The 13,562-nt window shown below is 36.4% G+C and overlaps 3 protein-coding genes across 9 annotated transcripts; 2 read left to right on the top strand and 1 right to left on the bottom strand.

Annotated features, from left to right (window-relative positions):
- Positions 1-539: 539 nt before the first annotated feature.
- Positions 540-1,667, top strand: LOC105174971 (early nodulin-like protein 6). The gene is made up of 2 exons (XM_011097247.2): positions 540-993; positions 1,140-1,667. Exons 1-2 carry the CDS (start codon positions 801-803, stop codon positions 1,511-1,513), a joined length of 567 nt encoding a protein of 188 aa, XP_011095549.1. The 5' UTR covers positions 540-800; the 3' UTR covers positions 1,514-1,667.
- A 242-nt stretch (positions 1,668-1,909) lies between these two features.
- LOC105174972 (NOL1/NOP2/sun family protein / antitermination NusB domain-containing protein) lies at positions 1,910-8,931 on the bottom strand. 5 transcript variants are annotated; one of them, XM_011097252.3, is made up of 20 exons: positions 8,649-8,931; positions 8,434-8,469; positions 8,212-8,274; positions 7,567-7,721; positions 7,314-7,427; positions 7,097-7,162; positions 6,566-6,649; positions 6,397-6,483; positions 5,825-5,916; positions 5,659-5,719; positions 5,347-5,406; positions 4,918-4,978; positions 4,566-4,673; positions 4,058-4,176; positions 3,901-3,972; positions 3,604-3,689; positions 3,165-3,261; positions 2,480-2,745; positions 2,355-2,397; positions 1,910-2,070 (listed from the first exon to the last, which is right to left on the bottom strand). In XM_011097252.3, exons 1-18 carry the CDS (start codon positions 8,875-8,877, stop codon positions 2,614-2,616), a joined length of 1,722 nt encoding a protein of 573 aa, XP_011095554.1. In that variant the 5' UTR covers positions 8,878-8,931; the 3' UTR covers positions 1,910-2,070; positions 2,355-2,397; positions 2,480-2,613. The 5 variants fall into 5 exon arrangements, with proteins under 5 accessions (XP_011095554.1, XP_011095553.1, XP_011095552.1 ...); XM_011097251.3 differs by having other exon boundaries at positions 2,355-2,406; XM_011097250.3 differs by having other exon boundaries at positions 1,910-2,397.
- Positions 8,932-9,025: 94 nt separating this feature from the next.
- Positions 9,026-11,497, top strand: LOC105174973 (uncharacterized). 3 transcript variants are annotated; one of them, XM_011097255.3, is made up of 4 exons: positions 9,026-9,247; positions 9,979-10,046; positions 10,140-10,936; positions 11,189-11,497. In XM_011097255.3, exons 1-4 carry the CDS (start codon positions 9,145-9,147, stop codon positions 11,247-11,249), a joined length of 1,029 nt encoding a protein of 342 aa, XP_011095557.1. In that variant the 5' UTR covers positions 9,026-9,144; the 3' UTR covers positions 11,250-11,497. The 3 variants fall into 3 exon arrangements, with proteins under 3 accessions (XP_011095557.1, XP_011095556.1, XP_011095558.1); XM_011097254.3 differs by having other exon boundaries at positions 9,027-9,247; positions 10,140-11,497; XM_011097256.3 differs by having other exon boundaries at positions 9,233-9,251; positions 10,140-11,497.
- Positions 11,498-13,562: the final 2,065 nt, after the last annotated feature.

The following is a 13,562-nucleotide window of genomic DNA, read 5'->3' on the forward strand; positions in this document are numbered from 1 at the left end:
ACAGCAAAATATCAAGAGAAAATCTTTATATAGGTGGAAAGATTCTGCTTTTCATAACATATATACCAAATTTTGCTTCTTTTCTCATTCAGAAAATAATTCACCTACTGCCAAAGAAATTCCATTATTCCCACCACAATTTTGTATTTAGAGTTGCTGCTGAAATTGACATGTGCCCTTTTCAAACCTTTTTATAGTACATTATTATATATATCATTATTCAATAATAATTTATTCTAATTATACACGTCTTCGTATGTATTTGCGTGCCGTGTGTATAATAATACAGAAAGCGGTAAAATACTAGTGTATTTTTCTTTGATTTGTTAATGTCTAAGTGAAAATAATTTTTTTAAAGAATTCATTTACACATGTGTATATTTATGTATGTCGAGCAAGGTGATCGAATCGAATCCAAAAGACAAACTTCTAATAGAAAAGGCCCTAAATTGGGCTTGAAGCTGAATTTGGGCCTTGAAGACTGTTCGAATTTCACCACTCAATGATGTAATGTTTTACCGCCAACCTGGAGTTTTGACTGTTTCTACAACGATCAACTGAAACTCTCTGCCACTTCCCACACTTCCCTCCCCCACTCTCCTCACATTACAACTGTAATAACTGCTAAATCAACCCTTTTTTTGCTGCTATATTATAACGTCCAGTCAACGGACGTTATTCTTCTCGGCAGATTGCTATAAACTCTTGAGTTGAGAGGACAATAGAAGAAGAAAGAGAGATTTTCAGGTCAATTGTATTTTGAGTTATCTCCTAAAGGACCTAAACTGTATTTGTTCCGAATGGCTTCCGGCGTAGCTGCCTCAAGGACCTTCAGTAATTTGTTTCTCTCCGCCCTTTTCACCGCATCAATGGTGGCGGGTTTCCGGTTTGAAGTTGGAGAAGAGAGGGGGTGGAGAAAGCCAACTGGAAAGGAGCCAGAGACTTATAATGAATGGGCTGCCAAGAACAGATTCCACATTGGAGATACTGTTTGTAAGTTTACTGATATGTTCAAGAAATTCACAGGCTATATATATACGGATGTACTTGAGAAATTCTGCTTTTCCTTTAAAAATAGTTTCTTTGATCAGTTATTAGGAGTTTGCTGTCATGTTGTTTAATTTGCTTCTCTTTGTCAGATTTCAAGTACCAGAAGGACTCAGTGCTGGTGGTGAGCTCTGATGATTACTTAACATGCAACACTTTGAATCCAATCTCCAAATTTGATGATGGAAGCACAGTTTTCCAGTTCGATCGATCGGGGTTATTCTACTTCATCAGCGGGCAGCCTGGCCACTGCAGATCAGGCCAAAGGCTTATTATCCGCGTGATGCACCCGTCAGAAGTGGAGGCTCCAGAACTTGCACCCTCGCCTTCCACTGGTGGGGGATCGGGTGGAGATGGCGGGCTGCTGGCTGATAATTCTACTGCAAAGCGCTCTTGCATTTCTTACTTCGTGACTGGTCTGGCAAGTGTTTTTGTGATTCTCTATTTGTTCATGCAGGAACCATGATGGAATAGTGTTTAAGTTTCCTTGATTTGATGGTAGATAGTTTTTTCTTAGAATGATTTGCTTTTGGCATTTGATATTATTGTTGCTTATTTGTTAATTATTATTTTACCGCTGGATTTTGATTGTTTTGAATTTTGATGATGAATTTTTATCAGGTTCTTGTTCTCTCTCTTTCTCTTTCTCTCTCTCTCTCTCTCTCTCTCTCTCTCTCTCTCTATATATATATATATATATATATATTACTGCATTATTTGCTGATAAAATTGAGTTCAGTAATTTCAGAAATTCCTGGTGATCACTAGTGATTCTGAGAGCCAAGGATTTCAAGAAGAGCTGAAGTACAATTTGAAATATGGGCTGGCTGCTAAAATGCTTATGATAAATAAACAAATAAAGTGTTAAATCAAGAATTTTCATTTGAAAATGAAGAACTGTGGCATATAGTTTAAGGGCAGAGTCTCAGGAAGTTCTAAGTCTCAATACATTAAACCATTTAAAACACCAAAGCGCTGCTGAGTTTGCTGAATACTGGACATAAAGGTTGAAAAAGCCCGTCCCTGTAGAAAAAAAGAAAACATGGTGGAGTTATTACACCAATAACCGTCTCCAGGTTTCAGGCCAAGGTCAAAGGTCCATTTAAAAGATCTTGTGCACTTCAAGCTACTCCAGCTCATGTTATTTAAGGTTCATGTGGACCAGCTAGCCAGTATCTTGTCCGATCATACAACCCCAAGCCAAGGTTCTTCTTAAAGATTGTGACAATATTATTATGTCCAGCCCCCGCCCCAAATTCTCTATGTTTAAGCAGTTTGTGCCACAGGCCTCCTTTTGTTGAACTTACTTCGTGAAAACACAAATGACTTGTTGAACTTGAGTGTCGAGGCCTGAAGAGACTGGTAAAATTCATCAGCCAGCAAATATAACAGAGTAAGAGCTCAGTATTGGAGTTAGGGAGAGTCAACACACCTGAAGAGTATACCACTTCCCTGAGAACTTGCTTGAACAATTATCTGATGAACTGCGTTCACAAAAGCATGTGCAAAATGATAACTATTCATCTAGGAATAATGCCAGCTCAATAGCACAGATTCACTTGTAACTCATCTAGATCGTAAAAGGCGAGCTGCAAAGGCTCCATCAAGTGAGTGTTTGACAGGATTAGAGCTGTAGAGTCCATCTACAGTAACAAAATTGCAAGGTACATATTTGTCGACAGGATCTATGCAGAATTCCTGCAAATAGAATCATGCAAAATTGTTCTGCTTCAGTGAAGAAAGGAGCATAGAACTGTAAAAAATTATCTCCAACAGATTCTATCAGCAAGATAATGCTTTTATCATGATAAATCAAGGTCTGATGCAGCCAACTGCACAATGTTAATATTATAAGGAGGATAGCAAAGTGCACGAAAAATGAAGTAGAATAAAGAATTTAAAAACAGTTAATAGTTTGTGGTGTCCAAATGCAACAATTTTATCTTTTTAAGTGCGAGCACAAGTATTAACATCTTTCTTATAAGGATGCTGAGACATGATCAATGAGAAGTAGGAACTCATAAGAAAGTTCAGATGGGTTAAATGTAGTTAACGGAATCACTATCGCCATCCAAGTGGCTAATGTCAAGAGCTGAGAAATATTGTCAGATAGTTACTGGATGTCTCAGGAGGAAAGCAGCAATTCTTTCTTCATTCTCCTTTGGATCAATGGAACAGGTGCTATAAATCAGTACTCCACCAGGCCTCACCAAGCTGTAGATGCAAAACAAATGAAAATATAAGAAAACCATACGGTTTCAATTGTACAGCCCAGACTGAAATTCTAAATCTTGCTTTCCTAAGGAAAATGGTTTTCGTAAATTTTTTAGTTTCAGATATTCAAGCTCCAAATCTAAAGAAAATAGTTACATTTGAGCAGGGAAAAAATCCTGTGAACTTTAGGAAATTAGCTTCCACATTTCTTTTGCAAGCTCTCTCTGCACTTTGCTATTATTATATAAACGGGAGCCAACATATTCATTTTGCATCTAATTAAATGAATTCGTTGTTCTCAAATTAACTAGTTATAGAAGTGAAAAAAACTGGTGGACCGACGTGGAAGCTGAATCAAGAAGCTCATCTTGCAAATTTGTAAGTTGTTCGATGTCTTCCAGCGTCCTATTCCAACGCAAATCTGCTCTCTGTATCAAAGCAATGAAGAAATAAAATATTTAAAGACAGTCAGTTAGAAGAACCGTCACAAAAGAAGTTCAGATGACCAGAGAGGGAAGACATTTTGAAAAAATAATACAAAAAAGAAAAGAGAGGATTAAACTGAAGCATTCTTACATTATCCTCAAAGCAAACAATATAAAATATCCTTTAAGATGCAGGTATCTTATTTGAATATACCTTGGACAAAACCCCCAGTCCAGAACAAGGGGCATCGAGCAAAACTTTGTCAGCCTTTGTGCAGTTATTTTCCTGGTTAAAATAAATAATATGGAACCTGAATTAGTTCTCTTTCCTTGAAAATAATGCAACTTAATTAAGTAAGAAAATTCCTTACAGCAAATGCACGAAGATCAGCATGAATAGTAGTGACAACATTGTTAACTTCATGCAACTTGGCTGTCTCTTTAAGGATTCTCAATCGGCCTTTGTTTACGTCAATCGCATATATGCTACCTGATAAGTAATGCACGAACACGTTACCATAAAATCTCTGCGAAACAATAGTCTTTACCACATTGCTGAAGTCTCACTATATAAGGTCATAATATCGAATTGATAATCTAGCAGAAGTACCCTGAAAACCATTCTAAAGCTTTACTGTTTAATTAGCCTAAGATCAAAGACAAGTTCATACCACAGACCAGAGTATCTGCTATTAGTAAATAAAGAGGAAAGATTGATAGGGTTTCTACAGGAATAAATAAATAACCATAAAAAGAATTTATTCCTAAGTATTACTTTTTATCTCCTGAAAGCTAAAAACCTCCCTCTTCTTGATAAATCCTGCTCTTTAACAGAACTTTTTATTGACAAATTGCTCACCACATTCTGCAACAATGTACCTTGACCTTTCAGACATGAAGCCATGAATAGAGTCTTTCCACCTGGGGCAGCACAACAGTCAATAATAATCTCCCCAGGTTTTGGATCTACAACAGTAACCACCAATCCTGCACCAACATTCTCGTGGCAAGCAACAAGAATATCAGATGGATATGGTATCAGGTTTAATAATACACAAATTCCAGAAATTCTATTCCATGCAGCTACGATTAGTGAAAAGAAGATTTTGAAGGGACCCATTCAAAGAAAAGAACAGAAATAAAATATATGGTATAATTTCTAACAGCGTAAGCCGTTTCTATACCACATCGATTTACTCTTAAAATGAAGTAACATAATAGCAAAAGTTACCTGCACTCTCATCCTGGACAGAACAGAGACCTTTTTTCAGCAATCCAGCTTGTATGACAATCTGGGAGAAGGAAATTTGGACTAATCAGGACTCTGAAAGATACTCCAATGGCAGATTGCTGGAAAAAACTATCAATAAACAGGATAAATCAATATAACAATATAAATAAATATAACAATATTGTATGTTTCTCCTCACGATGCAGATCTTATTTTTTCTAGGTTCATCAGGAGTGACTAATTGAGATAATAAGCTGCATGGAATGTAGGCAGAAATTCAACCACATCATTAATACAACAAACAATAACATAAATGTTAATTAGGTCATCAATATCATCACAACTTTGTCCTAAAATGTTGCCAAACTCTCTAACAAAAAGAACAATAAAAATGAAGTTGATATGGATAATGAGGTGAAATGCTTTTACCTGCATCCCAGCTCTTAATCGGACAAAATCATCCAAGTGCTGAGAAAGTTCATATGGAACCTAAAGTTCAGGAGGAAGGAAAAAAAAGAGAGAGATGAGCATCACATGCTAATGCAGTTCATGTTTCTTTCTGGAGTCAAAAGTTAGACGGAAGGAGTATTTAGAAATGATGATTTACGTGCAAAGAAGCCCAATTATAAAGCACATACTCTAAGATAACTTAGGTCCTCAAAATTTAGCCACAATAACAATGCCATTTTCAACAAGTGTGTGTGCATGTGAGAGAGAGTACAAAGAAAATTAAGCAACTACCTTCAACATTTCAAGTTCTGTCACTAGATCAGCCCTTGTGAATCCTTTAGCTGTATTTGCTCTGAATTGTTATTAGAAGACAAAGTGGACAACATTCAGACATCTGCTATTCAAGATAAAAGTATCTTGTTCAAAGTTTAAAAAAGAAAAAAAAAAGAAGATAAACCTGAGACTGTAACAAGGATCAGAGTTGTTCCATGTCATTAACTTAATAGCTTCTTCAAGACCAAGGCAGTTTGTCCATCGTCTCACCATCCACTAGAAATCAAAGTACATGAGTATTGGGTCCAAATGAGTTGCAAGGCATGTGGGAATCCTAGATGCCAGACTAATATCAAAGGAAGCTCGTGGTTTTCTATAATCTACAAATCTTGCATGTAGTAAGAAATTCAATATGTATTCCTAATACCTAGCTCCGGCCACAGCCTCAGTAATAAAACTGAACAATTCTAGACTTGTCCATGGAAGACTGAAGGAACTACAACAACAAACCTAAAACGGTGTCTCCGTGTTGACTGGTTATTTTGTTGTAAGTACTAATGATTCACCTTGCCATTTAAGCAGATAAAGATTTCAGACTTCAAAAGAGTAAAAGTAGTAAATACAGCAAATAAGATAGAATAATGTGTGCTTTTTACCACCATAGTTGAAAAAACACTAACACAAACAGCAAGGTTAATTATGTGAATTATATTATCCTAACTACTATGAGATGAAAGGTAACAATTACAAACTTACAACAGGATGAGAATGGATCGTAGCCAGAGCACGTGCTTGCTGGCGGTCATCACCCTCCACTTTAGGTGAAGGGAGTGAGCTAGTTTCCTGCAGACACTTAAAAGACGGAAAAAATCAGTAAAATGTCATTGATAAGCTAATGAAGCATACGTGTATAGCAATGGTTGACCTTAAGCAAAACAAGCTTCCGCAAAACCGCATTGACCATATTACCAGCACCAGGTCGAAGTGCAACTTTTGCTAGCTTTACATTCTGTTGTACCCAAAGGAAAAAAATCATAAATAACAAAGAGATAAGGAGTTTCATGCAACAGTGTATTGCATATAGTTATTCATGTATTTATTGGAGCTTCTAATGTTGTGCCAAAGCTGGACACATCTAGAAAAGGAAAAGGATATTCAGACCAGCAAGAAAAATAAGATCATCTGCATTGGAATTTGAAACATGTGAAAATCTTAAACAACCATGGTCCCACAGTTTATGTACAGAAGCATAACAGTACTAAAATCATCATGTAACCCTGGAATAATGACAGGATATAACTGCCATTGTCATGAACATGGATAAATTGCATCCCAAAAGTGAGAAGTTGATGTTTACATATTCCTTTTCAAGTGAATAGTTTCATGGTCGTTGGCGGAGATAAAACTAAGGGAAACAAGAAAAACTTGAGTTTGAAATTTCTAACTGTCCACTTACCTCATCAACAACTGCATATGGAGGCATTTCAAGCTTGGCGATCTCATAGAAACCAATTCGAAGAATCTAAAAACAATATGTGTAAGCTTAATTCCCACAAAGTACATGTGCATGCATATGTGTAAGCTTGAAGCACAATGAAAATTTTAGTAGGTTCTTTGGTTGGTGAAAATAAGCATTACATCATCCAAAAGAAACAAACAGCTCTCTAGTCAACCTGTAATAGAAGAGGTTCCATGGTTCTGAAAGTGTTCTCATCATGACACAATGAAAGAATCAAATGATCAAGATATCTTCTCCATCGGATAGTACCCCCCACAATTTCTGTTACCTACAAAGTGAATAGTATCAAGAGACATTAATATGGAAACACTTTTATTTTCTCCAATTTGCTTGAAATCCAGATTTAAATTGACAATTCGCCGTGATCGGATTTGAACACTAAATGTGAGAGGGTAAGTGAGAAAAACCAGTCGGAGATCCCTATCATCCAAATCACGGGTTCGGAAGCCAAGAGTTCTCTCGACGTATCCCATCTCGTTATCCCCTGAACCCTTGCCTTGCTCATTCAACAGGTCAGCAAATGCACCACCAAGCTGAATGCGCATCAACCTCACAGCAGACACTATATAATGCCAGGAAAAGAAGTAGAAAATGAAAATGTTAGAACCTCTCATTGATTTAGCATGATCTTTTTTTCCAATTAAATTCTGAATAGTGAAACTTTAGGTGCTAACCCATAATGGTTTTTTTTTTTAATCTCAGATTATTATATGTTGGTTATATGGTGACTCTAAATTCTGTTTGCTGATGATCATGTTGTTCTTGAAAATCCATAAAAGATAACACCTGCTCTATTACATGGAGCATTGAGAAAGATCTCCGGACTCATCCTTATATGTGATTGAACCCGTTCAGCAACATTGCTGTATGATTATGGTTATGCACATGCTCATGAATTGCTGTTTGTGTTATAAATTAATCCAAGTTCTTAAGCGAAAGCTTGGTTTTCCAAGCATAAACGATATACTCTACTCAAGAAAAAACATTTACATAACAGTCAGTACCATTCCTTTAAAAAGAAGGCGTGAAGAATGATAATTGAAGAAGCATACCAGCTCTATGAGGTGATACTTCCAAATTTAGCTTCTCCTTATTGCTGGCGAAATTAAATCGGCCTGTACCGTGACATCAGATCAACATAGTCTAACAAAGAGATTGTACTATCTAACTCCCATTAGCGCAAAAGAACTAGAAGAGAAAAACAGAAACTTAGGCTCAAGAATTCAAAGTCACTTTGATTCACCAGAATTAAAGCAAAGCAAAAGACAGTATACCTGTTCGACTTCCACTAGTGACACTCCGTAGACGACCTGTAACACAACAAACATTCAAATTCTTCAAGAACAAGACAATTTTTTTTTCCCAGAAAGCGGAAGCATTCTTCAGGTCTAATCATGATACAAGCAAATAATACAAGAGCAGATTCCATTCAAATACTAAGTTCATGCGTTGATTTTCTCCAGATTTCAAGCAAGCCCCAAATAGTTACCTGTTTTAGCTCCAGTACTTGAAGTTTTAGACAAGTTGTCTCCCGGAGTTCTCTCTTTACTATGCTTCCTCCCCGGCGCAGAAGTAGAAGAGACGACGCGAAGAACGGTAGTATTCACCACTCTCTCTGCGAGTGGGCAACGCATTGAAAATGGAAGTGTATTAGCATTATGGAAAACTGAGAGAGAAGAGCTCACGCGGGAAAGAGGTGACCCTGTCTCCATTCTCATTCAGAAAAAGAAATGAACACAACACCAGAACGAAAAAGATAAAAAGACTAGTTAATAAATTAACAAAATAAAAAAGGGAAAAACTTGAAAAGCGTGTTGGGGTCCTCGGAGAATGTGTCCCTTTATGATTCTTGGTATAAACGTGCTTTTTATTCTTGGGAAATACAGTGAAGTATATAGAAAAGTATGTTCTTTTGTCCTTCAATATTTTTCAAGTGAGTTTTGAAGGGGGTCCAAAAGCGGTGGATAGTCCATGCAGTTCCTTCAATGGGCTGTTCCAATGTTCCCATACCAGTCTTTGTAGAGACAAACTTGGGCACTCGCCTTGCCGTTCCTGTTTCTCCGGATATCACGGTGAAGGAGTTGAAGAGTTTGTACTTCTACCAGTCAATGTCTATGCTTTTGCTCATTCTTGCTATTCTTTTCAATGGATTTCTTCATTGCCTATCTCTAATGTTCAGTTGAAATTTCATCAAAAAATCGATTCTTGTTTCCGTTTACTGGGTTGCCGGTTTAAAAAATCTGAACTTTAATGGTTATTGGGGTGATTATTGACAACTGGGGAAGTGGGTTCCGTCCATATCTTGAGCATTGGGCTGTTTATTATACGAAGCAATCTCCTTTCGGTAATTGGTTATAATGTTGTAAACTGGAATTTTAGAGCATGTTGCTGGCCCAGGCATTGGTTTATCCTACTCTTTAATTCAAAAACCAGGTTTTGCTGTCTTTGCATCAAAACCCCTCTTCCAACTCTGTCCCACACCTTTGTGTGTGCATGTGAGGGAGGTTATAAGGGCTGAAACCCTTTAATATCCGGTAAAACATTTGAGAACAATCGAGGTTTACAGATCCGTCAAAACAAATCTCTCGTACTTGTTTAGATAATTTTCGACTATTGTGGTTTAAAATCCTTACTAACCATTCTGAGTTGTTTTTTGAAATATTATGGTGGATCGGATTCACCCAAGATTGGAGTCACTTGAAATTGTTAATTCCAACTCACTCCCTGGAATTCAAATCCTTTGATCCAAATTAACCTGAATAGTTGGCTATTAGAATGATTTGCTGCATGTTTAAAGATGATCTTTATCTTCATTGTAGGAGAGCTTGAAAGGGCGCATCTGAGTTGTTTCCCCGAATTTGGAAGTATTAGTGTTAATGCCCTGATGGTATGTTCTTTAACAGTTGTTTCCTCTTGTTATTTAATTGTTGAGTCTGAATGCTCCAGTGAAATATATATTGCATAATCTTAATGATCCCAGGTGCAGCGAGAATCACACTGTTACCACTTGTCTGAGTCTTTGCCTCTCAAGTTCGCTTTTCTGGGTTCAAATGGTACTTGGTTTCTGCAGATGGATGTGCTTTCATTGAGCATTCCTGATCAAATAGCTATTGATTCAGTTGAAAGGGGGGGGTTTATGATGTGTATAGATAAGAAGAGAACAAAATGCAAAAGAAAGAAAGTTAAGATACAGAGATTTCCATACCTCAAAGCTGCGGTGCTGAGAGTTCCTGCAGTTGTCTGTTTACTGAAAAGAAAGACGAAAAGGAAGAATGTGAAGAGAAAGCACAAAGTTGGATGCCAAGGACAAGGACCTATTCAGCAGCCTCTTATTGAAAAGGAAAGGCTGGGTCAATTTGCCTCTATAGCTGAATTAAATTGGAGTAAAAAGTGTGATAGTGATGTGATTGCTGAGGCCCTTAGTGATACATTCTCGGAATCGGCATCAGTTTCAGGAATTATCAAGAAGTACTTTTCAGATTATGATGAAGTGGCTTCTAGTTCAGGTTTCCCTTTTACCACAGTACGGAACAGACATAAGGAACGGCTTAACAATAGGGCTGATTGTAAAAGCTTGAATATTCGGTCTGGTATGATGTCACCAGTAACATGCCACATTCCCCCTCGAGCATCTCAGGATGTGTGGTTGGAGAAGCCCAGTTCTGAAGCATCGAGAGAGAAACTCAGAGAACCTGAAGTTGGAAAGCGTCTGTTGCTGGCGTCTGATAGTCTCGGGCTTACTCCAAGTAATCAACGACCTGCACTCTCTCTCTTCAGGTACAGTAATGGAAAATCACCATTTCACAATTCGGCAGCTATAGTTCGAAATTTTTGTGTTTGAGCTAACAGATGACAGTGACTGAAGTAAATGACTCTGGTAAAACTGTGATAAGATCCAATCCAAGTGGAATTATCCATAGGATGGAGGCCATGATTAAATGTAGTTTGCAGCAAGCCATTAACCAAACATAAATACCCCCAAGAACCCTGGCGAAGATTCTGAAACACACCATATGCTGCTCTTTCCAGGTTCACCGTTTCCTTTTCTGAAGCTGTCATCAACACGGTTCTTAGTCGCTTCCGGTTATGATGATTTCGGAAAACTAGGAGTTTCACAGGGAGGATTGATCAAGTCCTCAGGTGTAAATAGACGCTCAGAGCTACTTCCTACATCAGTCGTTTCAGAGGGTTTTCTTTTTTCAGGTTTTACTCAGGTTTTTGTGCACTGTAAAACTATCAAGCCCCCAACATGCACTAGCCCCTAGGGGGCTTGAACCATGGTGAACAATGAACCATTTCATTCTCAAGGTTCAACAGGTTAACATCGTTTCTGCTTGATTTTGGCTCGTGCAATCCACTCTAAAGTTCAACAACAATGTAAAGTTTTGTAATTTAGTCTTGACTGAAGATATTGAAGCTACTAAAGCCGGACACAACTAAGTCAAAATCCACATTTTCAGACCGGAGAGGAGTGTGAAAATGTCAAGTTTTGGGTAATATTTGTTCTTAATGACTTGGTCACATGGCCACCCTGATAAGATATCAGTGTCTATATTCCGAGTTTTTGACTTGCCTTGTATGCTGGGGCATCCACTTTTAGGTCCCTTTTTGGTAGTATCATTAGTCAATTACTTAATGAAGTTGCATGTTTTGCTTTTGTTGTTTCTGTGTGTATCCTCTACTACTTGAGCTCTAAGAAAAGCATAATCTGCTTTTCATTCAATGGAAGTATTTTCAGGAAAGAATTCTGCTAAAGTGACAAGAAAATTGCTTCGTTGGTAAAGGCTCCATTACTTTACTCATGGAATTGCACCCATTATTTTTTTTTATAAACCACCCACTTTTGCACTGTATAAATTTGTAGTACACATCACTACTTTTCTCTTTGTTTTCTGGGGTGAGGGGTGGGAGAGCCTATACGAACTACACACACATATATATATAGTTTCTAAAATACGTCTTTCAATCAAGGGTATGCATAGTTCTGTAAATCGACCGTATTGAACCTTGCCAAAAATTCAATAATCAACTTTGGTAAAACTCGTGTTTAACACGGTATTGGCCAATATATTGTACTGTACCGAGTAATAAATAATTTTTTAAAATATATATTTATATATAAGAATGTACGACTTTAAAAACAAAACGATTAATTCAGTAAAATCTTGAACCAAATTGATTTTGTTCAATTTTTATCCAACCGAACAATTGGATTCGGATTCAATTAATCACTGTAGAGGAGGTTTTTAATTAGACCTCATCACATTCAATCATACTGCACGTACTATTATTTTGAACAGTAATTGTACGATTAATTGGAACTTGGGTTAAACTCAAACCAAAGTTGGACTAATAAAATTTCCCACATCCCATTTTGCTGCTATTAACAAAAATTCGTGGAGGATGGTTGTGTTTGGGAAATTCAAATTTCTACTAATTTTTATCTTCTTACCATTCAACTGTGGGAAAGGAGAGGGATAAGAGTACAGTTGAGTTGGAAATATCTCTGTGAATTTCAACTTTTGCATGCCAAGCATTATAACTCTCCGATGCTAAGAAAACATGAAGGAAATGGATGACAGCCATTAATCTACCAAGCCCATTTGTGAAAGGATATGCAAACCTTGAATTGCACTCTCTTTTTGTTTGTTTTTTTTTTTTTTATACTTTCCAATCATAATTAAAATTGACTCTCCAACTATACTAAGTTGCACCAATGATCATTGTCTAAACGGTGAGATCGTAAGTTCGAGTCATGCGGATGTAAATATTTAGTCTATTTTTTATAATAGTATTTTATTTTTTTGTAATTTTGAATTTGTTGGTTTGTTTAAAAATATTAATGTATTGCATATTAAATATTGTATTAATAATATGTTGGTTGATGTAGATGTATTGATGTATTTTTTTTTAAAAAAAAAAGATCGGTAAGTTACAACACTCAATTCAATATTGGTCACAGTGGGATATGGAATATTTTCGTCGCACATCTACAAATTAATATAAATTCATTAAATCAATTGATATTTTTTTTGGTGCATTTTGGATTGATTATTACATTTTTCGCATTTTATTGATAATAAGAGTTGGTGGGATGTTTGTATGGATTTAATAATTAATGAATTTGGTGTTTAATTGTATTATAAAAAAAAAGGCGATTGTCTAAGATTACGGACTAACATATTAAAATTCTATTAAAAAAAGGTAACTAAACAATTTAATTACACCGGATTAGTTGATGTTTAATAGTTGTTAATTATTGATTATTAATTGTTGATGTTTTTTTGACATAATAAACAATCATTTCATTAAATAAATAATAATTTTTTGTTTAATTTTAAGATGACGAAAAAGAGGACACATGAAAATTATATTAAATAAGGACATTTTATAATTCGACACG

The sequence above is a fragment of the Sesamum indicum genome, linkage group LG12, assembly GCF_026168435.1.
Source record: "Sesamum indicum cultivar Baizhima isolate 11 linkage group LG12, ASM2616843v1, whole genome shotgun sequence".
Classification (NCBI taxonomy): Eukaryota; Viridiplantae; Streptophyta; class Magnoliopsida; order Lamiales; family Pedaliaceae; genus Sesamum; species Sesamum indicum.